Genomic DNA, 26,099 nt, shown 5'->3' with positions numbered 1-26,099 from the left:
CCCTGCTTACATAATGTCACTTAAGTCTGGAGAACCAGCCACTTCACGAAAAGGAGATGTAGAGAGTGCAGTGAAAGAAAAGATTGCTGGTGCCGTAAATATCAGGGATTTCCACGTTATTTTTCTGCTTCTTAAGTTGAGGAACAGACCTCTAACATTTACTCATCGTAGCCAACTCCTCAAAGCTTCATCCGGCCTCCCCAGGTTTGAAATTCTATATATGCCTTGTCTCGACTTCTGTGCTGATACGCCACTCTAGCGGTAGCTTGTTGTCGATGTAGGCACAAAAATAATTTCCGATAAGGAATGAGAACCCACTTAGAGCTGAGAGTATTCTCACGAAGCAACCTTGAAAGCAGGCCGTCCAATCCAGTGAAAAAATATCTCAGCAGGGCAAAACCTGAGCACCTGATGAATCGAATAATCGATACCAGCGTGAGCATATAATCCAAAATAGTTCATCCACCGCGCCCGCGGCCTCTACCGCGACCGCGACCTCGGCCACGACCCCCAGAACCTTCGCCATGGTCAGCAGCACCACTAACACGTCCACCTCTACTTCCCCGACCTCCTCTGGAACCACGACCTCCTCCGCGACCACGAAACGATGGCTCAGGTCGCGGGCCAGCTTTCTGCCTCGCATTTGCTTCTTTGGAACTAATATTGAAGGGGTTGGGTATCTTGAGCATGTCACAAAAGCGTGCCGTCTGTGGATTGGGATACTCCTTCGGTTGACCAGGAACCTATGGAACACGAACGTCAGCTTTTCTATAGCCTGTTCAGGGGTTGGAGACCGGGTCTTTCTCCAATAGATTTGGAAAATCCATTGGCATATCTGTATCAAATTATTTCCCCTACCTTATCACCCTTCTTTGGGTCAAAAACCGGTGCAGTTTGCTCAAAATTTTCCGGTATGAAGAGGTCCACATCAGGATTCTCAATGATATTTTCTTTGACCCACTCTGAAGCATCAGCTATGAGTGGCTGATATACAGCCTCTCCCTTGTCTCGTGGAACTTGCGCCGTAGGGTCACCCAAAACTAATGGCTCCGTAATAGCAAATGTACGAGTTATAGCAAGCCATTCGGGATCGTACTCCAGTCGAAATGGTCGCCGCATAGGAGTCTCGCTAGGGAGTAGCGGTTCAACCTGGAGTAACTGCAAAAAATCGCGGTCCTTCATTGGTTTATCCAATGCCAGAAATCGAGTTACTCGGTTTGTGATTGCTTCAGGAAACGGAAGTTTCATAGTATCGTGCTTAGACTTGAAAAACGATTCTGGAAGCTGCGATCTCAAGTCTTCGGGTATTGAGGATTCGCTCACGAGAGATCGTGAGCGCTTGGTGCCTCGGGTCTCCATTCCGTTTGTGCTCTGCTCTGCTCGTGTCTCTTCATCGTCTTCGTCCAAGCCTAAATCGATCTCGTCTTCATTCTTTGCTGGCACAGAAGGCCCAGCGTCTTCAAACATGTTGAGGTCAATTTCATCGTCGTTTTTACCTAGTGAAGGTGTTTGATTTTCTTGTTCATGTCGTTCCTGTGCGTTCGCCTTTTCTGGCAGAATTGGATCGGGATGATTGACTATGGCTGCAAACTTTACGTGCATATGAGCACTGAACCAATACGGGGGACGAAGTCGATCAAGCACATATTTCGCAGCAGGACTGCCCAACTGGCCCTGCAACGAGTCTTCCTTGAAGTGTGACTTCTTTTTGAAGAGCGTTTCGTGATCACCAGCATATTCAATTTTAAGCGGCCAATCGTGACTCAACCCAATGTCGACTTGTGATCTGATCTGCAACAGTTTACGAACGTCCATTTCGCGCTGATGGTAGAAGCTCTTTATGTCTCCATCGGTGAAAGGCAATCGCTCATAGTGTGGTTTGCGGTAGTCAAAGCCTTTCCATATTCCACTCATCCCAGCTATTCTCAGCGGACCAAGTCGAAGCACATTGGCAGCTCCCATATAGTATATGTTCGGTGCGACCCAACCACCGTAGAACAACTCAAATTGGAAGTTCGAGGCTTCGTGGTTACCTCCACAGTATATTGTAAGGTATGGGGCTTTGCGAATACCGGCGTAGTATTCATGGAAATCATGCATTTCCCGGTACTTCGGTGGCATGGAAATAACGTTGAGGTCTTGCGCATTCCGAATGGCCTGGACGAGAAGTCAGAGATACTCAGCTGTTAGGATTCGACCATGGGGTTACCTGAAAATCTCCTCCTATGATGACCAGATCAACACTGTCCCAGCCTTTGAGCTCGGCGGACGCGGCCACTGACGCATAGATGGAATTAAGGACTCCATGGCCCTAAAGTGCTGTTAGCAGCCGCTTTACACGAGAAAGACGGTTAACAAAAGAAAAAGACCACGCATAATATGCGCTAGAAAAGCAATCGCGCACAAGATTCTGGTTTGAGTTCGGGTTGGCCGGGACCTTACACAACCGACGACAGCAATTCTCACACCTTGTGTTTCTGACAGTGTGGTGGCCATCTCCAGGTCTTTAATCTTCACCGTTGCCAGCACATAGTATTCTGGCGGCTAGATATGTGGAAGCGAGAGAGATTTGAACAAGTCAAACAGCAGGAATGGCTGGATGTAAAAATGCAAAGTGAGGCAATGGACTGTCTGCTCGATGGTCAGAGCTCCAGAACCTTATGCGGAGATCAACCACTAAAAACAGCCACAAGCGGGACCCGACAGAACGTTAGCGTCCGTTGCTTGTCGTGAAATTTCCTGCATCTCTTGCATCTTTTGGGACAATACTTAAAACCAGGCCTTCGCTTCCATTACTAGACTAACGACGAACGTTGTCTTGCCATTCATCAAATATGACGGGAATGGCCTTTGCCCGGGTGAAGTACCTCGATGACGCTGCACAGTTGGTCTCATCAGCTTCTCCATCGACGTCCGCTTTTCTTCAAGCTCGTATTGATGGACTGGTGAGTGGACGTATAAGCTCGAACGCTGCTCAAGAATTGAGCAATGATGAAAAGGCTCACTATACGACACTATCGATTCCCAAGGATAGACACTTGGACGTATGTGCTTCATGCGGCTTCCCCTCTTTGGCCACCTCGTTGAGGGTCGAGAGTAGGAGACGCTCAAAGTCTAAGCAGACACGCATTTCTTCCACGGCAGAGAAACGCGTCTTTGTTGAATGCCCAAGCTGTGGTGCGAAGGCATTCCACACCCTACCAAATCAGCCGAAGAAGCGGAAGTCTGGGGCGGAGCCAACATCTGCGGACGAAGCCTCAATGCGGAAAGCACTCTCATCAAAACCTGAGCAGGCAGAGGCAGAGCTCTCAAAATCGTCTGAGACTCCAAGGACAAGCAATCGAAAAAGGACGAAGAGCGGAAAGGGTAATAGCCTGTCGGCTATTCTAGCTAGAAGCAAGCAACAAGCTGCTCATTCGAGCCAAGGATTTGGACTCGATCTCATGGATCTCATGAAAAGCATCTAAGCTTGTGCCGACAACTTGAGCGGTTTTCCCTAGACTGATGGCAAACGATCAAGCACTGGCAAGCGATAGGGCTGAGAACGGCAGGGATCAGGGTTTAGGTGGGCAGCAAAATAGACCCTTCCAGCGTCATCTCAAAATTTCGACTCACGAAACTCAACTTTGTGCACGCTCGCAGTGCTGTCGTTCTTTTTGACATGGGCCTCTTATAAACTCGTATACAAGTCTGCGCGCGACAAAACTTTGCACGGCTCACTCGATATCTTTGCACCAACATGGCGAATCCACAGCTACGCTCTGCGAAAGACCTCTTTGAGGATATGGGCGCAAAAGTCGCCTCCGCTTCACAAAACATCGGCGACGACGAAACCAAGGTCGTAGATGAGATCGAATCTCTGTGCATGAACTGCCATGAGGACGGCATCACGAAACTTCTTCTCACACGAATACCTTTTTTCCGCGAGATCATCATCATGTCCTTTGAGTGCCCGCACTGTGGGCTACGAAACTCGGAGGTCCAGCCAGCTGGCGAAATTCAACAACAAGGCCACAAGTACATATTCAAGCCAGACACACAAGAGGACTTGAACAGGCAAATCGTCAAGAGCGACACGTGTATCTTCAGGGTTGAGGATATGGACTTGGAGATCCCTCCTGGTCGGGGCCAGTTGACCAACATCGAAGGCATACTTAGCATGATTGCTCAGGATCTGGAAGAGGGCCAAGAAGATCGTAAGGGGGTGGCACCAGCCATGTTTGAGCGCATCAACGAGATCATTGTTGATCTCAAGGCCATGGCTGCCGGCGAGAAGCTGCCTTTCACAATCTCGATCGATGACCCCGCAGGCAACTCTTGGATCGAGCCGTCTACATCAGACAAGTCAGGAAAATACGTTCGCCGCGACTACAACCGCACGCCTGCACAGAACGAGGCTCTTGGTCTCGGATCGGGCGATCAGTCTGCTCCAGCCAACGCTAATGGTGAGGTCAACGGCGTATCAATGCGTCCGGAATATCACCCACAAGCCATGTATCCCCCCATGCCAACCGACACAACACAACTCGACCAAGATACAGTGGACGACGACATCGTCGAGAACCAGGTTTATTCCTTCCCCGCCACTTGCCCGGGCTGTACAAAACCGTGCGCGACCAACATGAAGATGGTGAACATTCCGCACTTCAAGCAAGTCGTCCTGATGTCCACCGTCTGCGACCACTGCGGCTACCGCAGCAACGAGGTCAAGACGGGCGGCGAAATACCCGAAAAGGGACGAAGGATCACGGTGAGCGTGAAGACGAAGGAGGACCTGTCGCGGGACATCCTGAAGAGCGAGAGCTGCGCGATGAAATGCCCGGAACTGGAATTATCCGTCGAGCCTGGTACCCTCGGCGGCCGATTCACCACCATCGAAGGCTTATTGACCCAGGTACGTGATGACCTGAAGTCCAGCATCTTCGACGCCGATGCCGGAGGCGGAGACTCCATGCCTGTGGACGAGAAGACAAGGTGGGATGCGTTTTTTGGAAAGCTGGACAGCGCTATCGACGGCGACGTGCCGTTCTCTATCATGCTGCAGGATCCTCTTGCAAGCAGCTACGTCCAGAGCTTCACGGCGCCGGAACCGGATCCGCAGATTGCTGTTGAGGATTATGAGAGGACGGAGGAAGAGGAGGAAGACCTGGGCTTGAAAGATATCAAGGTCGAAGGGTACGAGGAGCCGACGGATGAAATGGACAAGGCCAAGAGGTTCCTTGAAAAGACCACTGGCGCGCACTTGGACGGTGACAAGAGTGGTGCAAAAGCTACTTCATGACGCTAGTTATTCCAGAGGGTATACATAGACAGATTGCTTCGTTGATTCGACAGATTCTATGCAAACCTCACTTTCCCGCTTTCCTCTCCCACCAACACGAACCCCTCTCAACTTTTAAGAAAAAGTACGTGCAGAGGATGCTCGCCCCCTGTTCCAATGCCTCACCCCCCGCTCGTCTTCCGAACGACGGATGCCGAGAATTTGGTCTCACTTCGTCTTGAGATTTTGTTTTTTGAACAGGAAAAGAACAAGGGATGCTCCACTTCAGAGAAGGTTAAAAAAGAAAAAACAAATTTTTTTTTAAAAAAAAAAGAAGAAAGAAAGAAAGAAACTCCATGCCGTGTATTTCCCCGGCCCCTCTCATTGAATTCGCGCTGTGGTATCATGCGGTATGTATCCCGGATCCCTGAAATGACTCCAGCGAATATGCCAATCTGTTTCCACGCGTGGTGTAACCGCACCTCAGTTGATCCGATTCGAGATGTCGCGTCGGGATACGTGAGGCTATGCTTGAGCCTTATGAGAGGCTATTACAGGCTCTCGGCTTCAACAAAGTTCCATGACCTGGTCCAGACTTAAGAGGCCCGATTCGGCCCATGGAGAAGGCATAGGTATTTGTGCATTTCCTTTGTGTGTGTGTGTGTGTTTGTGTGTGTGTGTGTGTGCGTGTGTAGAGCGATGTGTCCCTCGTACGTTCCAGGTGCTATTTCTCACTCAATCAAGATCTTTCTCTCGGAGCCGACCATGGTCAAGCCCAACATCCTGAGGCCAGCTGGATCGTGCGCACGTATCACCGTTGGCTTCGGTAGATTCGGGTTGTCTGGGCTGATATTCACGGCGTCTTTCGCAGCCTGTTCTATGGCTTCCATCTCCTCTCGACAGCTGGCGTGGTCGAAGGGGCATACCACGATCGGTTGTTTGAGCGTGATGTCTTTAGCGTTACTTAGGATGGCCTGCAAGATGCGATCAGTCTTAGGACACATTTCTCTACAGCTGATTCAACTGTACCTTCACCGTCAGGTAATACTCGATCTTATACAGCGTGCCCGTCGTGGTGAAGCCGCTGGTAGCGTACATTGGAAATTCGCGCTTCCCTCGCGGGATTATGCCATCCGAGTCTCTAAGGTCTTTGGCCGGAAACACGAGACCTAAGTTTGTAAAATAGCCGGCTTCAGGCATCTTAACGCCCACAGACTGTGTTTGTTTTGCCAACGTCTTCGTTTTACGTGTTGGTTCGTCTCCCTCGTGATTGTAGATTGTTTCCTCGTCTATGCTGATCATGATGCTCTTGATCGTGACCTTTTTGGCCTTGGACATCCAGTCAGGGTTCGGGCTAAGCTTGATGTATACGCTTACGGGGTCGAGAGGACCGTATGACCACCGTGGCAACGATATTCCCAGTGTGACGAGGTGATCGGATACTCGTTCCGCGGACTCAGGTCGGTTGTACATGCCGAACGTGCTGAGCGTGTCGTACCTCGAAATGGGCACCGGGCTCGAGAACTTCCTTTGTTCTGCGTGGCCCTGCTGCAGGCTTACCACAAGCTCGTACCACGTTTCTGCCGTCCTACTTGGCAGTTGCAAGCTTGCCGGAGGGACTCTGCGCGCCACTTCTTCGCCGCCGCGGCCAAATGGGATGAGTATGACGAAAGGAAGGTCCATAGCCAATACGCTTTCGAACTCCACGCCCGCTCTGCACCGATACAACATCAATTCCTTCCCTACTATGTCCGTGATCTCTTTGCGTGGGGCGGCCAGGTGCTTCTTGATGTTGTCGGCGGAGGGATGAATCGTTTCGCGGCGGTAAAGTGCTATGGTGACGAGGGACACTTTGACGGGAGCAGAGAATCCTGACGCAGGTCTTATCTCGACCTTGCCTTCTATTCTGGGCTGTGCGATGTGCTGTTAGCCTTGGGGCTGTCGACAGACATACAGCTGACGCCTTACCAGGGTTGCGGATATGCCTGGGTACCCGACCAAAAAGTTACTGTTTGGCGGGCCGCAGATGCGCACAAAGGCTGGGACGTGCGATCTGTCTGCCTGCGCCATGGTGCTCAGAGGTAGAGGGCGGACTATGAGGGCAGGCGGGCATTCAGCCGTGACGTCCACATTGGCAGGTATGTGTAGGAGCAAGGCGCAAGTCGCAGGGTGGCCTTGGCGGGAGGAGCTTGTCTAGCAAAGCGATACTTTGAAGCTATGTGCGTGGCGAACCCGAGGATCGGTCTGGGCCACAGCGATATATGACTGCGGCGTGGACGCCGGGCTCTGTCAGAGGGCAGGCGGTGCTTGGTAGATGCGAAGCGCAAGCTACTAGTACGTGCAGCCGTGACGAAGGCGCAATCGCACAAGCACAACAAGGCACGCCTGTGACGGCCGAAAAGGGGAGCAAATGCGAGTAAGACAGGCGGGGGATATGCAATCGACGGGTTAGGCGAGCAAGACATCCAAGACGGGGAGGAATAGCTGGTCGCCAGCGGAGCAGCGAGCGTCTGTCAGCGTCGGGAATCTTGCTCGTCGGCACCCCGGTCGTGCACTGCTCTTGGGGGAGCGAGGGAGGGTTTGTCACGTCGAGGCCGGCGATGGGCTGGCTGGGCGGGCTGGAAAATCACAGGCGGGGCCACACCGTTGGCTCGCTCCAGGACTACGAAAAGCGAGCGCCGTGCGAAGCGCCCAGGAACAGAGATGTCAGACGCCGGCGCGGAGCGCTAGAGCTGGCTGGTCAGCCCTACGCCCGGCTCGTCCAAGTTCGTTGCTGGCGCAACACCGCCCGCGCGCGAGTCCCGCGCCGTACGGTACTGTACGACAGGTACGGTACTGTATCTACGCAACGGCGCGGTACGGTAATCTTCAGTTCCGGACCGTACACAGACGACGGTCCCGGAATCGTGCGCCGGTTCGAAACCTGAGCTCGGCGATCTTGGGCCTTTTGCCGGCGCCGCGCACACGGACAACACCGCTTCACTGTCGGGACGCAGTCGTGAATTCGCCGTCCACACCGAGAACGACAGGCTGTTTGTTGTGCAGGGCTGAGCGGGTGTTCTTGCGGCACGGGCGCCAGCCCTTTGTCGTTTTGCTTACTTGTACCTCCGTACGGCGTCCACAACCCTGCCGGTTTTCTTTGGGGGCGGTCCGTGTCGGCGGGTGGGCGGCGTGGGACCGCGGCTGGTGACGAGAACGAGGGCGGGGAGCCGTCCCCGGCGTCTGTCGCGTCTGCCGCGTCTGTCGCGCCTACACATGCACGCTCCTCGCGATGCTAAACACTTTTGTGCACACGGTTCACTTTGCACGATCCGACTGCAAATGGCACATGGCGGTCTTGGCATTTTTCTGGTAGCATCTCTCACCTTTCATATTATGTCGTTGATTTTGTTCCCACGGGGGAGTGGGAAGGGGAGGGGCCCCAGCTTCGTCTCCTCGAGACCATATGGCATTGCCTTCCTTACGTATTTCCTCGTCCTAACCCGTCCAACAATCCATTGCTAGGTTTTCAAACATTCCACGTTATTACAGGGGGGTTTCTTCGCTGATAACTTTGCTTTTCCCCGCGTGTTCTGCGCTGTACTGTCATCCCTTGTCGCACCTCTTCGCGTGGTCCAACACCAAAGCCCAAGCCACCTGAGATGTAGAAATGACACTCTTCTTCAAGTGCTCGAGTCCTATAACGTACGCTAAGACACGAATGCAACGTTCGAGCATTCTCTCATACTTTGGATTCATCCATCCATTCCGGATCAAATCTAATTTCAATTCCTTCTTCCCTGATCCGGGCTATGTCCTGAAGAAGGGTTGGAATTCGGAAAAGCGTCTGCAGGGACAACTTTCCAGTCACGAGGAGCTTCGGTCGCTGTCGCTGAGCCGTGATCTTAAGATACGTGCAAATGAAGATAATCAGATTAGAAATCTGAGACTCGCACATGCTGAACATTCTATTTGCAACAGCTGGATGGCTCACCGCCATAGTGATCGAATAATCGCTCTCGTCTCGACAGGAATGAGGAATGGGCGTGAGGTCAACAGTGATTTGTTTGAGGCCCGACTTTGGGAAAGCGCTGCGCGCTGCTCCAAGTGCAAAGTTCCACTGATACAGCAGATCTCCAATTTCTGAACTCGAAACAGATGAGCTGGTTGCCCCCGTCATGGCCTCCAATGTGGCCGCTGAGAAGATTTCCAATGTGACGCACTCGATCGGACTCATCGCCGGACGTCGTGATTTCAAACAGCAGAGATGACTCGGTTCCACGACAAGGTACTCGGGGCTAAACTTCTTCGCAATTTCTTCTACGTCTTGTTTTACGACCTTGCAGATAAGCAACAATCTTGTCATCGGGTGCACTTCGGCGGGCGAAACCGTGATCTTTTCCGGCAGGGCGGAGAGCAAGATCTCCTGCCGTATCTCTGCAGGAAGCTCAAGAAATTGACCCATTTGCTGTAGATTTACCGCTGTAGGTTCGACATAGGTTAAACAGATGCGAGCGGACGCGCTTGGACAACCGATGGGTGTTAACAGTCATGAAAGCGAGATTCGCGACAGAAGTCCGAACAAGAATCTCACAAGGTGAACTTGCTCTGCCTGCCAAGTCAAAAACACATAAACTACATACGTTTGTCGCTTCGACCTCTTGACACACTTTCTCCATCACACACAATGGGCAGCATACCATTTTGTTGAAATGTAGACAAGATCTTCCCGTCGAGATTAGCTGATATCCTGATGAATTGGCTGATTTCCCTAACCAATGACGCCACAGGTATGCATTGCGCATCATGATTCTGTACATTGCATCGGTTGGGATTTCTAAAGACACTTTGAACAACACCCCCAAATCCCTTTCAACTTACGAAACAAAAAGGACGTAAAACGAGGGGTGATTCTTCCACTACGCTCGCTTTCTGGTTGTACTCCCGAGCTGCAAGGAGGGGGCATAAAGGCTTGCGTAACTGCAGAATTGTTGGGCCCAGAAGTTGATGTCGAACTCGGAGCGTGCCGCTTTAACATCAACGCCAGAAACGGGCATGGCATGCTATACACCAGCATCGTTTACAAGCATATTAAGCGTTTCATTTCACAGTTTGGCTTCGGCGAGGCAGATTTTCGCCGATGTTTTGGATGTAACTTCCAGCACTAGTTTGTCAACACTTGAGGGTGGCTAGTCGCTTTGACAGTGACTTGTGTGAACTGGCGGCATTGTTACCGGGAGTGCCTGAAGAAGAAATTGCATTCAGATCAAGACATCTGACCGCATATCTGCTTACAAGGAGCCGTGGTAGACCATTCATAAATAGATGGCGAAACATGCACGAGTGGAGCGCTTGATAAATAGATCCGCAATTTCCATTTTCAGACTAGCGTCATCGTCAAAGTAAATGGGGACGGGACTAAGGTTGTGCAAAGAAGCACCTTTTTTATGGCAGTTCCAGAGCAAATATGGGCATTGCTTTAGCCACCTTTCGCCATGTCGGTCACAGTTAGTTACCTGGAAATGCTTGCATGCGACGTCGCTCACACGAATCGCAGCTTCATACCACATTAGGTGACCTCAAATTCGAGATCTTCTGCGAGTCCACGCCCAAAACGGCAGAGAACTTCCTCGCCCTCTGTGCATCCGGCAGATACGACGGCAGCCCGTTCCACAGGATCATCAAGACATTCATCTGCCAGGCTGGATCGCCCGCCTCGGACACCAAGCACAAGACGTCGCCGTCAATCTACGACGGTGAACCGTTCGAGGATGAGATCAGACCGACGCTGAGACACAATGCGAGAGGGATACTGAGCATGGCGAACAAGGGCCCGAATACGAACGGCAGTCAGTTCTTCATCACTTTCGCCGCTCAGCCGACTCTGGACGGCAAGAACACCGTTTTCGGGAAGCTGCTTGAGGGAGAGGAGGTGCTGGATGCTATAGAAGACCTTGAGGTAGACAAAAAGGGCCGGGCGATCAACGGAATGCCAAAGATCACGAAAGTGACGATTCATGCCAACCCTCTTGCTGGCTGAGAGCCCGTACACGCGGACGCCGGAATCTAGCGGTCTGAAAACGATAAAACTGGCGAGTTCTACAAAAGACATTTCATCTGGATCAAGAATGCAAAAGCTTGGATTACAGATGATGAAATATGGTGGCTCCGTCTACGAATTACCGAGCAGGGGCACCGACGTCGTAGATTATTATCAAATTATAGATACTGGATGCGAGCTGAGCCGGCTTGCCTTGCTTTATATTTTGTGGCAGCTGAATCAAATCCGAGATATCACTATTGACAGGCATCATTCGTAAAGATGGCCCTATACCCCTTGAACGCCTATCGCAATGCAACACGCTTCATAAATGCCAAGTGCTGAAAAATAAGCCTACCCGAGTCACTTTTGCGCCTAAGCCTAGGTGTGAATTGTCCGACTACAAGATTTTAGACCAAGTTAGCCTTTGTGGCAATAACTTTGATTGATGGAACAGTCGTTGCTCCAGGAGCTGGAGTAAAGGTAGCACCTGTTGCGCGGCTGGTCCGGTGCTCCTGTCTAGACCCTGTGTGTTGTTTCGTGTCCGCAGCGCGCTCTGAGACAAGCGCAGGTAATACACTCGAACTCTCAATTGTTGGAGTTTTGCCGCTAGCGAGGCCCGAAAGATCATGGCCTGAATGTCTGTCGTATGCAAAAGCATGGGGCAATCGTGAACTCGACGACGGATCGACGTCAAAGTTGGATGCGTCAGAATGGTGTAGTGCATTAGGGTCCCAGGTGGAACTTTGCTTAGCTTTGCTCTGGCCTTGGGGATCATAGCACTCGAGAGGCCTAGGCGACGAGTCCGCTGTCGAGATGTTTGATGTTACCACAGGAATTTCGGCTACTTCGGAAGTAGGTTTACTCTTCAAAGCAGGGTTGAGAGTGTAGAGAGACAAGGGAAGATCTACACTTGGGTAAGTGCTGCTGTTGTTGCACGCGTTCAATGGCGCTTTTCGGTTGAATTCTCGGCTAGTTCTGGCCATATCTGGCTTTGCTAGGCCTGTAGGGTCATTGATTAGAGTGATGAAAGTATCACATAACTCGAACATACCTAAAGCTGCACCTCTGATGTCAAAATTTCGTTTCTCAGACTTGTACGCAGTCGCTTCAGAGCGACGTTGACGGCGTGTTCTGAATTTCCTTCTTCTATAGCAGAAAAAAACTGTCGATATGAGAGCAGCAAGTACAAGGGCACCAACGGTAGCTCCAACTATGGCAGGAACATCGCTGCCGCTGGATGACGATTCGTTGCCATCATCGACGATCAAATTTATGAGCGTCTGAGTTGATGGATCTTTCGAGACATTATCGGGGCTTGTATCCCCGCCAAGCGCAGTTGATGAGGACCAGATCGATGTTGTCTTGGCAGCGCTGGGCGGGCGTGTTACGGTGTTTGCCGCAGAAATTGTAGAGTCAGTAGCCAGACCGGGCGTTGATTCCACCGCCCGTGGTTTCATATTTGCTGAAATCGAGGCAGTAGGGAATGATTGAGTAGCTGCTTTGGTAAGCCTTGCTATTCACACCGGCCTCAACGCTCATCATCAGTACCTACCAGCTCTATTCCTTGCCGTTGCCTGTGAGTCTGCCGGACATCCTGTGTTGCATGGATCCAACAAGCAGCAACCCGTCCAGACTACTCGAGAGTTATTACACGTGTAGAATGAATATCCAAAAGGGCATTGATCAAGGGCCACAGTCTGCTGCTTGGTTGCTACAAGTAGCATCATGAGAAAACCGAGGGCGGGTAGGTATAGCAGACATCAAAAATTCCTTGAAGAAAATTGCGGATGAGTGGCGGACGACAAAAGGTAGATGAAAGTTTGAGGGCCATGAAAGCAGAGACATAGTTTTCAGGTGCTTTCTCAAACTGTACAGCCGAGAAGTCTGGTGACGAGCGTTGGCTCTGGGCACGCAAACCGGCCGAGCGATATAGCGACGGCGCGGCAATCCGTGCTTCTCGACCTTGCGACCCGTTGCAGGGGGCAAATTTTTGAAGGAGAAGAATTCTACTGCATGAGCCGTATTGTCAGACAGGAATTTGAGCATCAAGATTACTGTGTTTCAATGCCGCAAACAAACTGGATTCGCACTGTAACGTAGGGATTTTCTCAAGTACCAAGACGGACAAGGGCGCGGCGTCTAGGCACGGCTACACAACCCGTTTGCTTCGTGCACATGGCGGCAAGAAGCGGTCAAAAAGTGATTGCCTGATCGTGTTGTGGGCATCTGGAGCCGGTCGAGTGGATTAAAGGGCGCTTGATCTTCTTATCATAGATAGATCACATCTGGTATGATCGAGAGGTACCCGGATGGCGTTGAATTTAGATTTGTTTCAAAGCTTGGCAAGTACACACCCTTGTTTTCGCAGTACTTCACACGCAGTGAATTTCTGATATATAAACCTTTCGCTCTCCGGTATGTTACTCTTTATATCAAAACTAGGCTTCATCATCCTCCCAAACCAATTACTCTTTAAGAGGCCAGAATCAATGTCCAAAAAATGGCTATGTAAAGTTAGATTGCAGTCTTGGGGAAATTCCTAGCAAATTATGCGTTACCACAGTGCTACTATCCGCCCTTAGCACCCCTATCATGTTAGTGGCTCTCATAGATTTCAAGCACTGGAGTGTTCAAATGTCGATCTCATGTTCGACGGATAATTAACCAGCCGACCGAGACGTTCCAACTTTATCTCCAAACAATCCCAGGTATTCGTCCTTGATACCAGTCAATGTCGAGGCATTGTTAACTCCAAACCAATACTTCCACCAACTGGTCTTCAAGTGACTGCTGAGCCCCACTTGCTTCAACAACCGATCACAGTATCCTACCATATCATAATTGATAGCAGCACCATCTTGGCCAAGGAAAGGATATCGTCGCTTTGAAAACGCGTTCATCTTTGCAATGTCTTTAATACGCTCTTCACGGCTGGGCAGAGATATCTTCTTATCGAGGTATGCTGTTGCCCATACAGACTGACATTCGGCAGTATAGAAAGCGTTAAGGACACCGAGATATCCCAAAAACACCACAGAGTCGTCGTCGAGTGGCGCTATCAAGTTGTAAAGTCTGTATGCAGTAGCTGGACTTGGACGGCATGGAGGAGGATTGGCAAGCTCGGGGAAGGTCTGAACAATCGCTTCATCCGCCTCCTTTTCGAACTTTTCCCATTCAACAGTTGCCTTCGTCGCAGACTTCAGAGGCACTGGTAAACCAAGATCCATTGCGGAAGGGCTTTCGAATAGAGCGAAAGATCGACTAAATCCGGTGCCGCACAGGATAGCATCAGCAACAATAGACGTTCCATCTCGGAGCTCAATACGGTCTGAATTGACGTTTGCTATATCGCTTCTGTGCACATCGACATTCTCGGCGATTGTTTGCCAGAAGTCATGTTGCTGCACCATGCCCACAAAACCGTTTAACCAAAATAAACTATATAATATCAGTTCAGATATGCACAAATCACCACCTTGACGGCTTACTTCGGTGTGCATTCAAGCTTTTCAAAACCAGGTCGCGCACCTACTCTGTTGCGAAAGTTGCCCAGTGCGAGAATGTCCCGATCTGCTGAGACGAAAAGGGTCTTCATCAGAGACCGTCCTCTTGCTGTGCTATGACATAACTTAAATATGAAATTCTGTGGAGTGTAGATTGACGGTGTAAACAGGCTTGTCAAGCGAGTTGTTGCAATCTCCGGAGTATTCTTATACCACAGCTTGCCTTTCGGCTGAGTAAAAGTGGCAGCACCTGATCCATTTTCACGTAGCACCCAAGATACTGATTTTCCAGCCTTGACACTTGCATAGGCAATATCACCAGCTGACTTGGCGCCTCCCAGGACTACTACATTTTTGACGTTCGGGTCCTCTAGGACTTTTGATCGTCCAAAATCGATTTGATGGACAATTTTGCCCAGGAAAACCTCAATGTTCGGCAGCTCGGGCATGTTCGGTAATGTGTAAAGACCTGATGCCATGACCAATTTCGAAGTGCGGTATATGTTCTCCTCACTGCCAGTAACGGCACGTATATGCCATACATTCTCAACTTTTCTTATAGCTCGGACCTCGCAATTGAAAGTAATACGTTCCCGCAAAGACGTCCCATCATAGACATGGTTGTCGCAATAGTTCTCGAGGTACTCCGTTACTAAAGAAGCTTCAGGCAGGTGATGAAGAAGCTTTGCTCCTTTAGGAACAGACATTGGACGGTCAGAGAATTCGGTCATACCCAAACCTGTTTGAGACCAGAAACCAGGATATGCTCGAGCTGAATTCGTCTCAGCCTCCAGGTAAAAATACAGGAGATTTCACAGACCTCGACTCCATACTCCACCCGGTCCGTCCTCTCTCTCGAGAATATGGAGACTGCATTTTGGGTGAACGTCCAGATAGAACCGTGCAAATGCCAAGCCAGATATTCCTTATCCCGTAAGATGGAATATTGTGAAACGCTTTGTCTTTTCTTACCTGCTCCTACGACAATTACTTCATAAGTATTGTCATCCATTACTTCGCAGCTAGTATTGACAGAGAGGTCCTTTTAAAAAGTACGCTTTCAAAGACACATTCTTCTCGACCTATCACCGCAGTCTGCTGGAAGGCCAAAAAGATTTTCAGTCGTTTGGATTGATTCAGTAATGACTCAAGTTGGCGGCGTCGCAAAATCTTACTCAAAGAACAATTCCTGGTGATTCAGCATTGAAGGTTCATGTAGTTCAACGGGACGCTTGGACAGATCAGGCAACGTTTGTCAGCTGAATTATCTTGCAACATCAGCGTAGCTGAATCTATGGAAGCTATCTTCCCACTCGAAATCTTGACATCGTTCCTTGCCTAAAAATATCCCTTTTCTGTAGCCGCTGTCAGAAGCATCCAAGTTGTTCGTTCATCTCACCCCTCAAGAATCAAATAGAGACTCATAACCCGTTTGTTGGCCACGCGCGACTTTCGGCAGCACGAAGTTTTTCTTTTCTCATCTTCACTACTGCACTTCGGTGAATGAAGAAAAGACGCCTCGAGTAAAGTCATCTGCTTGCAAAGTTCGGAATGATTTACATGGTGCATGGCAAAGATCATATTCCCAAGGCACTTAATTTCTAATGCTTCTTCCACCAGGCATTGCCGCACACTTTCTTCATTACTTATTGCAAATGGCCTGATCTGACGAGCAGTATTGAGGAGATTCAGCCACTTAAGAGAGCGATACATAGTTTAAAAAAAGATTCATGTCGAATCCAAGCTAGGCAATCATGAATGGATCACAAAACACATCCCTTATCGGTCCAGTTTTGAGAACGGGACTGCATGAGCTTAGAGAAGTTAAAGATTTCCGTGCTTTGAAACAGAAGCGACGTGGTCCTTCAAAGTTAGACCCACAATACATGTATATTCTTCGTACAAGTAGAGATCTGAATTCCACGTAGCGCACGAAGAAGTTTCCACATTGTTTAAGGCTCCGAATCGAGAATGCTAGAGAGTCGGAAAGAGCGTATAGTATGAAGAATGAGGTCTACTTGGGCACCCGGAGATGGCGTGCTTCTAGCGCTTTGCTTTGTTATTCGACCAAGAAGAGAAATATGCGAACCGTAGGTAGAGGAAATGTCCGGTGTTTGATAGACAGCGAACTCAGAGCGGTCTTCCCGAGTTCATTAGAAGAAAGCTGGACTTCAAGAAAGCAAAAACATTTTACTGTTTCTAGTTATGAAATGTATTGCGTTGTCTTAGTTTTCCGTGGGACCTGGTTTCGCGTGATTCACATGATCACGCGCGTGCTAATTTCCGACTCCACCTACGAATCGCGCTCATCCTGTCGCGTGAATTTACCATAACCCCCTCGTTGATCATGAACAAAGCCGTAGAACAAGACCTGCTGAGCCTTCTACCATCAATAACACTTCCGCTGCCACGAGAACTTCTTGAGCTCGCAGTGTCATTGTTATCTCAGTCGCGAAGTAAAGCCGGCAGTTTGAAACAAGATGAAGAGATAGCGCGTGGATATGTTTGTGCAAATATTGCTTGCGATAGGTGAGATGTCAAGCTCATATACTCTGATCCTGCCTCCTAATACTCTTTAGATTGAAAACTAAGTTAAATTTACCTACGATCGTGGTGCGACCGCCTGTGGCTCCCAAGGTATATAAGAAGGTCTACGCATACCTTGACTCCGCATTGACTGCTGGTACGCCACGTAAGCATCAAAAGAATAGCATACGGGGGCAAAATGAGCCGTCCACGCCTTCAAAGTCCCGGCGACAGTTAGCCGATGATACCCCCACAAGAACCCCTGCAAGAACCTCTAAAGCGAAAGCAGCTGTCCACATGCTGTCGAGCACGAAGCGAAAGCATGCTAATTCTGACGGTGACAATGCTATTGCGAGCTGGACAATGCCGGCGATCAGGCTGTTATGCAAGGCCTTTGAGATTCCTAACGCCGCGCCGCATATCTACGTTGGAGTTTGTTCGATAGTGAGAGTGATACAAGAACAACAAGGAGAAGGGCTTGGGACTCCAACCAAGAAGCGAGCAAGGAAGTCTGCAAATAATGACATTCAATCTGAAGTCATCGCCGCTTTCGATGAAAAGTATATTCCGGCCCTCATCATTGTAGTAACGTTCTTCACCAGGGCTCGCATGGTAGGGGCTCCTGAGCCAGATGAATATGCAAAACAACGCCAAACCGCAATGGAGACTATTGGAAAGGCCATACCAGACGGATTGAAGACAGATGAAGGCAACATGATCAGTATGATCGAGAATCTGCTAAGAGAAGCAGAGAAAAGGTGGCTGGACATGGAATGGTATTACAACCTACCTGAGGCAAACATGGGTGGTGATGAGTCAAGTCCTGATATGACTTCAGAAACAGGAGCTCATTTCGAAGTTGATAAAAGATCTATGCAGGTGTTTGAAGTGCCGAAGAGAGGCTTCGGGAGCATGATGACAGATGCCACGGATTGGCTAAGCGAGGATCGAAATGCGGAATATAAGATTTGGAAAACTGAAATCATGCAGAAGATTTCCGATATGGAAAATACGGCGAATTGAAAGAGCCTACGTCACATCGAAGACGTAGGCCTTTGACTTGTTTTTGTCTGCACTTTTACGCGCTCGAGGGCATTGGTAAACTAGCTAGGGGATGACCTCATAGATGGGCTTGATCAAAAGTCTATGCCTCCAGCTTAAATTCGAGCCATCGTTTGTGACACGAATTATGTCTAACAGAGATGGCTGGTATTAACTCTATACTACAGGCTATCGTACAGGATATCTTAACCAATGTTAAGCATATATCTACTCAAAATAAGTAGAATCTTGTGTTCGGACGGCAGAGCTAGAAGGAAAGAATAAGGAGTCCAATCCCTCTTCAAGTACGGCCACTGAATTGTGAACCTATATTGTGATTTTGCGATGCGAGTAATCTCTCGAGCTCGTAAATCTTAAGAAGATGCGTTCTCGAATGACCTTCATATCATACGGCAGACTCAGCTTCGGCTTCGTGAATTTTGGCATCTTTGTCTGGTTCTGTAACTGCAGTCTCAAATTCTCAACTACGTGCTGTTCTCACAGTCTGTCTCCTGTCAGTCGAGTTTGGCCTATACGAGTCTTCTCTTGTAGGCGCCGTGATACTACGGATCTAGATCTTTGCTCCACGCTCGTCGTGTGTGTGATGACGATATTTGTGTTGGTTTTGCTCACCTTTCTTTCACTAAATATTGTGGTTCCGAAGGTCTCGGCTCTTTCTCAGCACTGACCTCTAGTATATCCTCTGGGACATACGTAGGGTGCTGCACGGCAGCTGCTTTCTCGAGCCCATGAGCTTCATGGTTAGCTAGATATTGATTCGAGTTTTTTGCTTCGGGGTTCAAGGAGTTCAGAATCCCGAGAAGCGAATCCACTAAATACTTCGACGTGATCGAGAGTGAAGGGTTAAACCTGCATTTGATTTCGTACTCCCCAGTCTCCCGCCATTTGCGACCCAAGACGATAGTGATTGGATATCCCACAAGATCAGCATCTTTCAATTTCCAGGCGAACGATCGGTTCCTATCATCCACCCAAGCTGTAAACGGAAAAACGCTCTTCAGTCTTTTATGCTGAATATTGTGAATAGCATTGTATATGCTGCTTAGTCCTGGAACTTCATTGGCAGGGCCGTCAATGATAATCATGGCTCCGATCGGGTGGAAGTGGAGTGGCCACCGAAGACCTTTGCTATCAGAATATAACGTAGCAGTCGCCCCAAGTAGACGGGAAACGCCAATGCCATGACAACCCATCTGCAAGGGTACTCGCTTTGTCTTGCGTACGGATTGGGACCCTTCTATATCGGATTCTGAGGCTTGTACTTCCATTGGAACTTCTACGACAGCTCCAAGTGGCTCACTATAACGAGTCCCTAGATGGAATGTATGTCCGACTTCAATCGCATTGTGAGCTGACATCGACTTCGAACTGCATTGAGGACAGCTATAGTCTTCAATCGGAGACCCAGATGGCTTCATAGTGACTTCTTCATTCTCGGCGAACCCACAAGACCGACAGATGTGCAGAGTATCTTCTCCGGATTCAGAAAGGATGTGAAATTCGTGACTTAGATTACCACCCATGTCTCCAGACGACGCTTTTGCCTCGATAACGGGTAGACCTAGACGTCGGAAGAAGGTACGATAAGTTTCTCGCACGTCTTCATATGTCTTCATTGCAGCCGTCTCGTCAAGGTCAAACGTGTAAAGATCCTTCATCATGAATTCTTTCGTCCGGAGAAGACCATGACGTGGTCGAAGTTCATCTCGATATTTCCGGTCTTTTTTAAGTCAGATTCCATTGATTATGGCTACGGTAATGAAGGTACACACTGATTTGATAGAGCCGCAGTGGAAAATCGTGATAAGATTTCGCATCATTTGCAACAAGCGTAGTTATCTCTTCCTCATGTGTGGGAGAGAGAATCATATGAGATTTCTTACGGTCGTTGACAGTAAGAAACTACGAGAAGGTCAGAGATTGACTAATCCGATAGTATAATAGCAACAAACCTGATGTTGCACAGTCGAAAGACTCTCTTTCCCGATTCGGCCACTTCGTCGCCAGAGATCTTCTGATGATAGAGCAGAAAGAGAAACTCGAGAAGCATCTCTTTCACCATTAGTTGAGGGACTTTAGAAAATAAGCAAATACAATGAGATCAGAATTACTTAGCATTACTTCGAGATGCCACGCTAATTTTTGTTGTAGCATGTCTTCAAGATGGCTCGCCATGGGCAGATAATGAAATATACCAGATTGAGTCTAATTGAAGATCAGTCTGAATATTATAGAAAAAATATACTCAGGAGCACATACTTGACGAATGTAGCCTGCCTGGACTAACAAAGCCGTCGCGTCACCTGAGCGATTGATAAGCAGAAAGGTTTTGAGGCCATAATGACTTGTTTACCTTGCTTTGTCTCGCTTGTCATAACCCCTCCTGTCGGCGTCCATAACCGACTGAGTCTTCTGTTGTGCCATGGTCCGAAACTCTTCTGCGATGAAGGCGCGCCTATATCGGTCGCGGTTGACAATGGCTTGATTTGGCGGTACGAACGAGATATCCTGACGCCAGAAGTTGGCCATCGAAGCTGAATAATTCCTGAACGTCCCAACATAGGTATTTCATCAGAGATAACCTGACACTTATACGAAAGATGATTGATGAGAACTTAGAACGGGCAATGGAAAGTTTCATTGATTGCGGATTCTAGCCAAAGGCTGCGAGTTCACGAGCGCACTGCAATGTGATTGGTTCGGAGCGCCAAGATTTCCTTCAAAAGAAAAAAAGCTCCCAGGAAATTCTCAGCCTTTTTGCATCACTTTCCCGGCCGACAGCATGGGCAAGAAGAGGCAGGCCGCTGAAGGCCATGCTGACGGTAAAAGGCAAAAGAAGCAGAAGAAGGAAGAGGAGACCAATGGGAAGGCTAAAGCTACAGAACCGTCGGTAGGTGTCTGTCACTCTTAACGTCCTATCGCAAGCTGAACGACCTTGATAGCAAATATTTCAACCACGTCCAGATTGGCATGCAGCAGAACTTCCGCCGCTTCCTGCGGTGGAAGATCCAAAGCCTCCAAATCCTGATGTTGTCCAGGCATTGCACGACCATGCCAATACACTGCTTGAGCGGGAATGCTCTCGTTACGCCGCAGCGAACGCGGAAAAGAACTCGTCCGCCAAGTTCATGAAAGAACTCATGAACACAGGTACTTTGGAAGACAAGGTGTCGGCATTGACGCTTGTGATACAAGAATCTCCACTGCACAACGTAAAAGCCTTCGAGAGTCTGTTGAGTCTTGCCGGAAAGAGGAGCAGGAACCACGCAATTATGGCGTTGAGTGCACTGAAAGATTTACTTGGTGCAGGCGTAGTGCTTCCACCGGAGCGCAAACTTCGTTACTTTGGTCGTCAGCCAGGTCTTATCGCTGCCCTGCAGGGTAAAGGTGCAAATTGGAAGATTGGGGACAAGCTTCCTGGAGAGATTCAAGAGGGCCATTTGATATCATGGGCATACGAAGACTGGCTCAAACGAACATACTTCGAGGTGCTCAAGCTTCTCGAGAGCTGGGGCAACGACGAGATCGAATACACTCGAAGTCGGGCCATTACTTTCATCTGGGAGTTATTGAAGGAGAAGCCAGAGCAAGAAGACAATTTGCTGCGCCTGCTTGTCAATAAATTGGGAGATAGGGAGAAGAAAGTAGCATCTCGTGCTTCACATCTACTTCTCCAGTTGATGATAGCCCATCCAGCTATGAAGAGCATCATCATTGGAACAATAGAATCTGACCTGATTTTCAGACCAGGGCAAACGATGCACGCCAAATATTATGCTATAATCACGCTGAACCAGACGATCTTGTCAATGAAAGAGCCGGAGGTCGCTGCCAAGCTACTGGATATTTACTTCAGCATTTTTGTCAGCCTGCTCAAAGACGAAAAAACTGGGAACCCGCATGAGAGTAGTAGGAAAGAGAAAATTCAAGGAGGTGGAGGCAAGGCTGGCAAAACAGCACTGCGGAAACAAAGACGAATGCAGAAGCAGCAGGAAGCCGCAGCAGAGCAAGAACTCCAGCTACGAGAGCGCCTAATTGCACAACTCCTTTCTGGCGTCAACCGAGCATATCCATTTGCAGATTCTGAGAGCAAAACCATTGAGGAGCATCTTAACACCTTATATCGCGTCACGCATTCTTCAAACTTCAACACAGGCATACAAGCTCTTATACTCATTCAACAGATATCAACAACCAAGCATCGCTCCGCAGATCGATACTACAGAACCCTCTACGAATCTCTGCTGGATCCTCGTCTTATTTCTTCATCAAAACATATCATGTATCTGAACCTGTTGTATAAGTCTCTGAAAGCTGACCTGAACGTTAAGCGGGTTCAGGCCTTTGCCAAGCGTTTATTGCAGATTGTCACTCTGCACGAGCCGCCTTTCGTTTGCGGCGTATTATACTTACTCCATGAGTTGCAGAAGACATTTCCAAGCATCAAGTCTATGCTTACAGAACCGGAATCATCATTTGACGACGAGGAGGAGACATATGTGGATGTTCCTGAAGGTGATGAATCTCCTTCGAAGGATACACAAAGCGCGCTGCCCAAACCTGGCCAGTCATACAATCCTCGAAAACGGGATCCCGAGTTTGCCAATGCAGATAAAAGCTGTCTATGGGAGCTGATACCCATCGTTGCACATTATCATCCTTCAGTATCACTCTTTGCTTCGCGCCTGCTTCAATGTGAGCCATTCGATCAAAACAAGCCTGACCCGACGACATTCTCTCTAATCCACTTTCTCGACCGATTTATTTATCGTAATGCTCGGACAAAAGCATCTGGTCTTAGAGGCTCAAGTATCATGCAACCCCTTGCAGGATCTACTACTTCGGATCTCCTTATCAAGGACCGCGCTGAAGGTTTCCGAGAGGATGCGCTCAATAAGGAAGCCTTCTGGTCGAAGAAGCGAGATGAAGTGCCGGCAGACGAAGTGTTCTTCCACGAGTACTTCGATAAAGCCGGTAAGGCACAAAAGAAATCAAGAGCCGAGAAGAGAGCCAGCAAAGCCAATAAGCAAGCTGGAGATTCAACGGATGAAGAGGACGAGGACCAGATTTGGAAAGCTCTTGTTGGCAGTCGGCCAGAGATTGAGGGCGCCGAAGGGGACATTGACGAGGATCAAGATGATCTGGATATTGCAGAGTTAATGGGAGAAGATGACGACAATGAAAACACGGCGGATGAAGATGGTGATGAGAACGGGGTTTCATTAGAGGGCATGGGCGACGTTGATTTCCATGGCTTTGAAGAGGATGGCCACGAGGACCAAGACATGAAAGATGCTTCAGAGGCGTCCGACGAGGACGACTTCGACGTCACAGTGCTAGAAGATGACGACGAAGCTATCTTTGAAAGCGACGAAGAACTGCCCGAGGGCATTGAACTTCCAGGTAAGGCGCTGGAAGAAGTGGCGAAAGACCTCAAAAGCAAAGACAAGAAGAAGCGGAAGAAGAGCATCAAGTCCTTGCCCATTTTTGCAACGGCTGAGGACTACGCGAAGCTACTTGGTGATGACGACGACGATGGAATGTACTAATCCCAGGCGGTCAGCATATCTTGTAGATTTTCTTGCCCTAATTTAGAGCTCTAACTATGTATATCCATACTGCACTGAACATGCAGGCTTGAGAATTTTCACACATGGTTGGACGCCCACAAAGAATTCGAGCTTACAAAATCGCGATGCCATTCTAAAGAAGCGAGCACAATTCTTGAATCAACATGTCATTAAAGCTTCCTAGGTCCATCGTGCCTTACCAGCGATGGGCGTTCCCATTTACGATACACACGCCGTCTTGATATATCTGCCCCCCAGTGGCGTCGATCCTGCTCAATCATATGGGGGGCCTCTCGCTAGAGAACTTTGGTGCGTGCAACGAGGACAACAAATACCAAGCCCAGCTAAGAAATCTAACAGTGAACTCAAACGATCGAACAGTGAAAACACACCAGTGAGAATGCGGGAGAACAAAATAAATGGGAGGGGGTATATATCTGGGGAAAGGCCAACCCAAGCTCGAAACTTACGTGCTGTCCCAAAATCCTCCCAACTAAATGACTTGTGTAGCCAACTGCTCCACCCTACTCACCAGCTCCTTGGGGTCGTCAAAGACAGTCCACACCTCCCTTGGTACATCTTTGAACGCTTTTTCAAATCGTTCCGGTTTGTTCTTCTCTGACTCATCCATGGGCTCGACGTCGACAACTTTCCTGATGAAAATTGCACCAATCCAGCCAGGGAAGCTTCTGAACATCTCGCCATATGCCTCCGGGTCACTCTGCGTGCTGTCACCTATGCACAAGAACTTGCGGAGTGGCCAACAGGCCTGCAGCTTCTTCATGCGGTCGACTTTGTAGGCCTCGGTTCCTTGGGTTAGGGACGTCAGGAAGCCAGCGAGATTCATCCAAGACGCTTCTCGGAGAATCAGCGTGCCCGGAGGGTAGTACGCCGAACGAAACTCGCGTAAGAAAGGATAGAGATTGTAAGGAGAAGCGGACAAATACCAAAAAGGAGGATTGTTGAGGGCGACACTGATTTGCTTGTACAGCTCTGGCATGCCTGTAATAGGTGTTGGCTCTTCGACGAAGGTTGTGCGCAGAATGCCGATCGGCGAGGCCGTCATGGTCTTCTTGATGGTGTCGTCGATGTCACTGATCACGGCCCAGCCTGTTTGAGCGGCAAAGGTGGTTGTGAGCGGCATGGCCGTCTTGATTCCGACCGCGTTCGAGGTTAAAGTTTCACCGTCCTTGAAATCGCCCTTGAAGGTGACGATGTCGTTGCTTATGCCATCCCTATCGCCCGGTCCAAGCTTGCGCAGGTCGTTCTTGTCGCCCCCGATCGAGATCTTGACCGTGTGCGATGGCAAGACAGTGTCCAACATAGGGCGTAGTCTCCGTTCCAACGTCTCCTTTGCCTCCTCATCTTCAGTTATTCCCAGGATGGAAGCCAAAGTCGCGATGACGTGGCTTTCGTCTCTGCCCGAGTTTTTCACAAAGAAGCTCGAGACTACTTCTGCATTCCATGCCCCGGACCCTTTTTCTTGATATGCGGTGTTGTCAAACAGCCATACAACATGTCGATTTGCGTCCACCGGGCTCGCGAAGGGGTTGCCCTTCCCAAAGTAACTGGTAAAGCTGTCCACGAAGGTGCTCTTGCGTTTCGTTCCTATCGACGGCATTTTGCTTTCTATTTCGTGGAAGCCAGCGAGCTTGCGAAAAGCCTTCTCTTCATCCGTCTCTTGCCATCTTTGCTTGCCGGCGTGATAGGCGCCTTCTAAGGTCGGCTGGTCTTTCATCGTGAATGGCGCACTAGATAGTGTGACCTCTGTATGCGGCGCATGTACTTAGATGCCTTATGTGCTCCAAGACAAGACAAGAAATGAGGGTCAGCAGCTCAGTCAGGTGGTTCAGCGCTCCCCGTCTTCAGGATGGCGGCTGAGCGCTGCGCCTTTGTATGTACTTGCGGCAAGATCACTAGCATCATTGCGGCACGACGGCTGCAGCGGTCGTCTTAGTTTCTCAACTAGGCCAAACATGAGCTGTTGCGGTGAGACGTGAGCAGTTGCGTAGCAGCGAGTCGGATTGGATGCATGACAGTGTTGATCCTTGACGTGCCAAGGGCCTGAGGTTTCTCTCGTCTCTGTCACCCTCAGACTTCAGCCACTTTCGTCAACGCCGAGACAAGTCACGAGACAGCACCGCCCTTCGATGATC

At 49.3% G+C, this 26,099-nt stretch overlaps 12 protein-coding genes across 16 annotated transcripts; 5 read left to right on the top strand and 7 right to left on the bottom strand.

Annotated features, from left to right (window-relative positions):
• Window positions 1-99: 99 nt before the first annotated feature.
• PV09_02459 lies at window positions 100-2,620 on the bottom strand. Of its 3 annotated transcripts, XM_016355504.1 has the most exons (4): window positions 2,443-2,620; window positions 2,210-2,311; window positions 859-2,157; window positions 100-743 (listed from the first exon to the last, which is right to left on the bottom strand). In XM_016355504.1, exons 1-4 carry the CDS (start codon window positions 2,494-2,496, stop codon window positions 459-461), a joined length of 1,740 nt encoding a protein of 579 aa, XP_016216640.1. In that variant the 5' UTR covers window positions 2,497-2,620; the 3' UTR covers window positions 100-458. The 3 variants fall into 3 exon arrangements, with proteins under 3 accessions (XP_016216640.1, XP_016216641.1, XP_016216642.1); XM_016355505.1 differs by having other exon boundaries at window positions 2,210-2,620; XM_016355506.1 differs by having other exon boundaries at window positions 100-2,157.
• A 214-nt stretch (window positions 2,621-2,834) lies between these two features.
• PV09_02458 (uncharacterized protein) lies at window positions 2,835-3,467 on the top strand (the record flags this gene model as incomplete). Its single annotated transcript, XM_016355503.1, has 1 exon — window positions 2,835-3,467. The coding sequence occupies one exon, from the start codon at window positions 2,835-2,837 to the stop codon at window positions 3,465-3,467; it is 633 nt and encodes a 210-aa protein (XP_016216639.1).
• Window positions 3,468-3,739: 272 nt separating this feature from the next.
• Window positions 3,740-5,281, top strand: PV09_02457 (uncharacterized protein; the record flags this gene model as incomplete). Its single annotated transcript, XM_016355502.1, has 1 exon — window positions 3,740-5,281. The coding sequence occupies one exon, from the start codon at window positions 3,740-3,742 to the stop codon at window positions 5,279-5,281; it is 1,542 nt and encodes a 513-aa protein (XP_016216638.1).
• On the bottom strand, window positions 5,264-7,824 carry PV09_02456 (uncharacterized protein). Its single transcript, XM_016355501.1, has 3 exons — window positions 7,229-7,824; window positions 6,290-7,171; window positions 5,264-6,234 (listed from the first exon to the last, which is right to left on the bottom strand). The coding sequence occupies exons 1-3, from the start codon at window positions 7,328-7,330 to the stop codon at window positions 5,992-5,994; spliced, it is 1,227 nt and encodes a 408-aa protein (XP_016216637.1). The 5' UTR covers window positions 7,331-7,824; the 3' UTR covers window positions 5,264-5,991.
• Window positions 7,825-8,946: 1,122 nt separating this feature from the next.
• Window positions 8,947-9,704, bottom strand: PV09_02455 (uncharacterized protein; the record flags this gene model as incomplete). The annotated part of the gene is made up of 1 exon (XM_016355500.1): window positions 8,947-9,704. The coding sequence occupies one exon, from the start codon at window positions 9,702-9,704 to the stop codon at window positions 8,982-8,984; it is 723 nt and encodes a 240-aa protein (XP_016216636.1). The 3' UTR covers window positions 8,947-8,981.
• Window positions 9,705-10,683: 979 nt separating this feature from the next.
• On the top strand, window positions 10,684-11,547 carry PV09_02454 (uncharacterized protein). Its single transcript, XM_016355499.1, has 2 exons — window positions 10,684-10,746; window positions 10,797-11,547. The coding sequence occupies exons 1-2, from the start codon at window positions 10,735-10,737 to the stop codon at window positions 11,277-11,279; spliced, it is 495 nt and encodes a 164-aa protein (XP_016216635.1). The 5' UTR covers window positions 10,684-10,734; the 3' UTR covers window positions 11,280-11,547.
• Window positions 11,363-13,556, bottom strand: PV09_02453. 2 transcript variants are annotated; one of them, XM_016355498.1, is made up of 4 exons: window positions 13,399-13,556; window positions 12,835-13,291; window positions 12,334-12,777; window positions 11,363-12,282 (listed from the first exon to the last, which is right to left on the bottom strand). In XM_016355498.1, the coding sequence occupies exons 2-4, from the start codon at window positions 13,007-13,009 to the stop codon at window positions 11,690-11,692; spliced, it is 1,212 nt and encodes a 403-aa protein (XP_016216634.1). In that variant the 5' UTR covers window positions 13,010-13,291; window positions 13,399-13,556; the 3' UTR covers window positions 11,363-11,689. The 2 variants fall into 2 exon arrangements, with proteins under 2 accessions (XP_016216634.1, XP_016216633.1); XM_016355497.1 differs by having other exon boundaries at window positions 12,835-13,556.
• Window positions 13,557-13,942: 386 nt separating this feature from the next.
• Window positions 13,943-15,531, bottom strand: PV09_02452 (uncharacterized protein; the record flags this gene model as incomplete). Its single annotated transcript, XM_016355496.1, has 2 exons — window positions 14,771-15,531; window positions 13,943-14,720 (listed from the first exon to the last, which is right to left on the bottom strand). Exons 1-2 carry the CDS (start codon window positions 15,514-15,516, stop codon window positions 13,943-13,945), a joined length of 1,524 nt encoding a protein of 507 aa, XP_016216632.1. The 5' UTR covers window positions 15,517-15,531.
• Window positions 15,532-17,131: 1,600 nt separating this feature from the next.
• Window positions 17,132-18,644, top strand: PV09_02451 (uncharacterized protein; the record flags this gene model as incomplete). The annotated part of the gene is made up of 2 exons (XM_016355495.1): window positions 17,132-17,314; window positions 17,365-18,644. Coding segments are annotated over 2 exons (1,153 nt in total), but the record flags the coding sequence as incomplete, so codon positions are not given.
• Window positions 18,442-20,999, bottom strand: PV09_02450. 2 transcript variants are annotated; one of them, XM_016355493.1, is made up of 7 exons: window positions 20,727-20,999; window positions 20,633-20,676; window positions 20,485-20,578; window positions 20,326-20,423; window positions 20,146-20,275; window positions 18,986-20,093; window positions 18,442-18,857 (listed from the first exon to the last, which is right to left on the bottom strand). In XM_016355493.1, exons 1-7 carry the CDS (start codon window positions 20,932-20,934, stop codon window positions 18,851-18,853), a joined length of 1,689 nt encoding a protein of 562 aa, XP_016216629.1. In that variant the 5' UTR covers window positions 20,935-20,999; the 3' UTR covers window positions 18,442-18,850. The 2 variants fall into 2 exon arrangements, with proteins under 2 accessions (XP_016216629.1, XP_016216630.1); XM_016355494.1 differs by having other exon boundaries at window positions 18,442-20,093.
• Window positions 20,988-24,068, top strand: PV09_02449 (uncharacterized protein). The gene is made up of 2 exons (XM_016355492.1): window positions 20,988-21,263; window positions 21,316-24,068. The coding sequence occupies exons 1-2, from the start codon at window positions 21,156-21,158 to the stop codon at window positions 23,920-23,922; spliced, it is 2,715 nt and encodes a 904-aa protein (XP_016216628.1). The 5' UTR covers window positions 20,988-21,155; the 3' UTR covers window positions 23,923-24,068.
• PV09_02448 (uncharacterized protein) lies at window positions 23,928-26,004 on the bottom strand. The gene has a single exon (XM_016355491.1). The coding sequence runs from the start codon at window positions 25,679-25,681 to the stop codon at window positions 24,437-24,439; it is 1,245 nt and encodes a 414-aa protein (XP_016216627.1). The 5' UTR covers window positions 25,682-26,004; the 3' UTR covers window positions 23,928-24,436.
• Window positions 26,005-26,099: the final 95 nt, after the last annotated feature.

This window comes from Verruconis gallopava, assembly GCF_000836295.1.
Source record: "Verruconis gallopava strain CBS 43764 unplaced genomic scaffold supercont1.6, whole genome shotgun sequence".
Lineage (NCBI taxonomy): Eukaryota > Fungi > Ascomycota > Dothideomycetes > Venturiales > Sympoventuriaceae > Verruconis > Verruconis gallopava.
Note: the sequence above shows the minus strand (reverse complement) of the source record. Positions and strands in the feature narration are given on the sequence as shown.

Bases quoted from the DNA above. Each gene is read 5' to 3' on its own strand.
- PV09_02459 (XM_016355504.1), bottom strand. From the start codon at position 2,496: ATGGCCACCACACTGTCAGAAACACAAGGTGTGAGAATTGCTGTCGTC. The intron at 2,312-2,442 runs GTAAGGTCCCGG...ACAGCACTTTAG, and splicing joins GAATTGCTGTCGTCGGTTGT to GGCCATGGAGTCCTTAATTC. The intron at 744-858 runs GTAGGGGAAATA...CGTGTTCCATAG, and splicing joins ACCCAAAGAAGGGTGATAAG to GTTCCTGGTCAACCGAAGGA.
- PV09_02450 (XM_016355493.1), bottom strand. From the start codon at position 20,934: ATGTTGGGACGTTCAGGAATTATTCAGCTTCGATGGCCAACTTCTGGC. The intron at 20,579-20,632 runs GTATGTGCTCCT...ATCTTCAATTAG, and splicing joins AGGCAGGCTACATTCGTCAA to ACTCAATCTGGTATATTTCA. The intron at 20,276-20,325 runs GTTTGTTGCTAT...ACCTTCTCGTAG, and splicing joins TTTCGACTGTGCAACATCAG to TTTCTTACTGTCAACGACCG.
- PV09_02456 (XM_016355501.1), bottom strand. From the start codon at position 7,330: ATGGCGCAGGCAGACAGATCGCACGTCCCAGCCTTTGTGCGCATCTGC. The intron at 7,172-7,228 runs GTAAGGCGTCAG...CACATCGCACAG, and splicing joins CAGGCATATCCGCAACCCTG to CCCAGAATAGAAGGCAAGGT. The intron at 6,235-6,289 runs GTACAGTTGAAT...CGCATCTTGCAG, and splicing joins AGTATTACCTGACGGTGAAG to GCCATCCTAAGTAACGCTAA.
- PV09_02453 (XM_016355497.1), bottom strand. From the start codon at position 13,009: ATGATGCTACTTGTAGCAACCAAGCAGCAGACTGTGGCCCTTGATCAA. The intron at 12,778-12,834 runs GTAGGTACTGAT...TTACCAAAGCAG, and splicing joins AACGGCAAGGAATAGAGCTG to CTACTCAATCATTCCCTACT. The intron at 12,283-12,333 runs GTATGTTCGAGT...ATGACCCTACAG, and splicing joins CATCAGAGGTGCAGCTTTAG to GCCTAGCAAAGCCAGATATG.
- PV09_02449 (XM_016355492.1), top strand. From the start codon at position 21,156: ATGGGCAAGAAGAGGCAGGCCGCTGAAGGCCATGCTGACGGTAAAAGG. The intron at 21,264-21,315 runs GTAGGTGTCTGT...CGACCTTGATAG, and splicing joins CTAAAGCTACAGAACCGTCG to CAAATATTTCAACCACGTCC.
- PV09_02448 (XM_016355491.1), bottom strand. From the start codon at position 25,681: ATGAAAGACCAGCCGACCTTAGAAGGCGCCTATCACGCCGGCAAGCAA.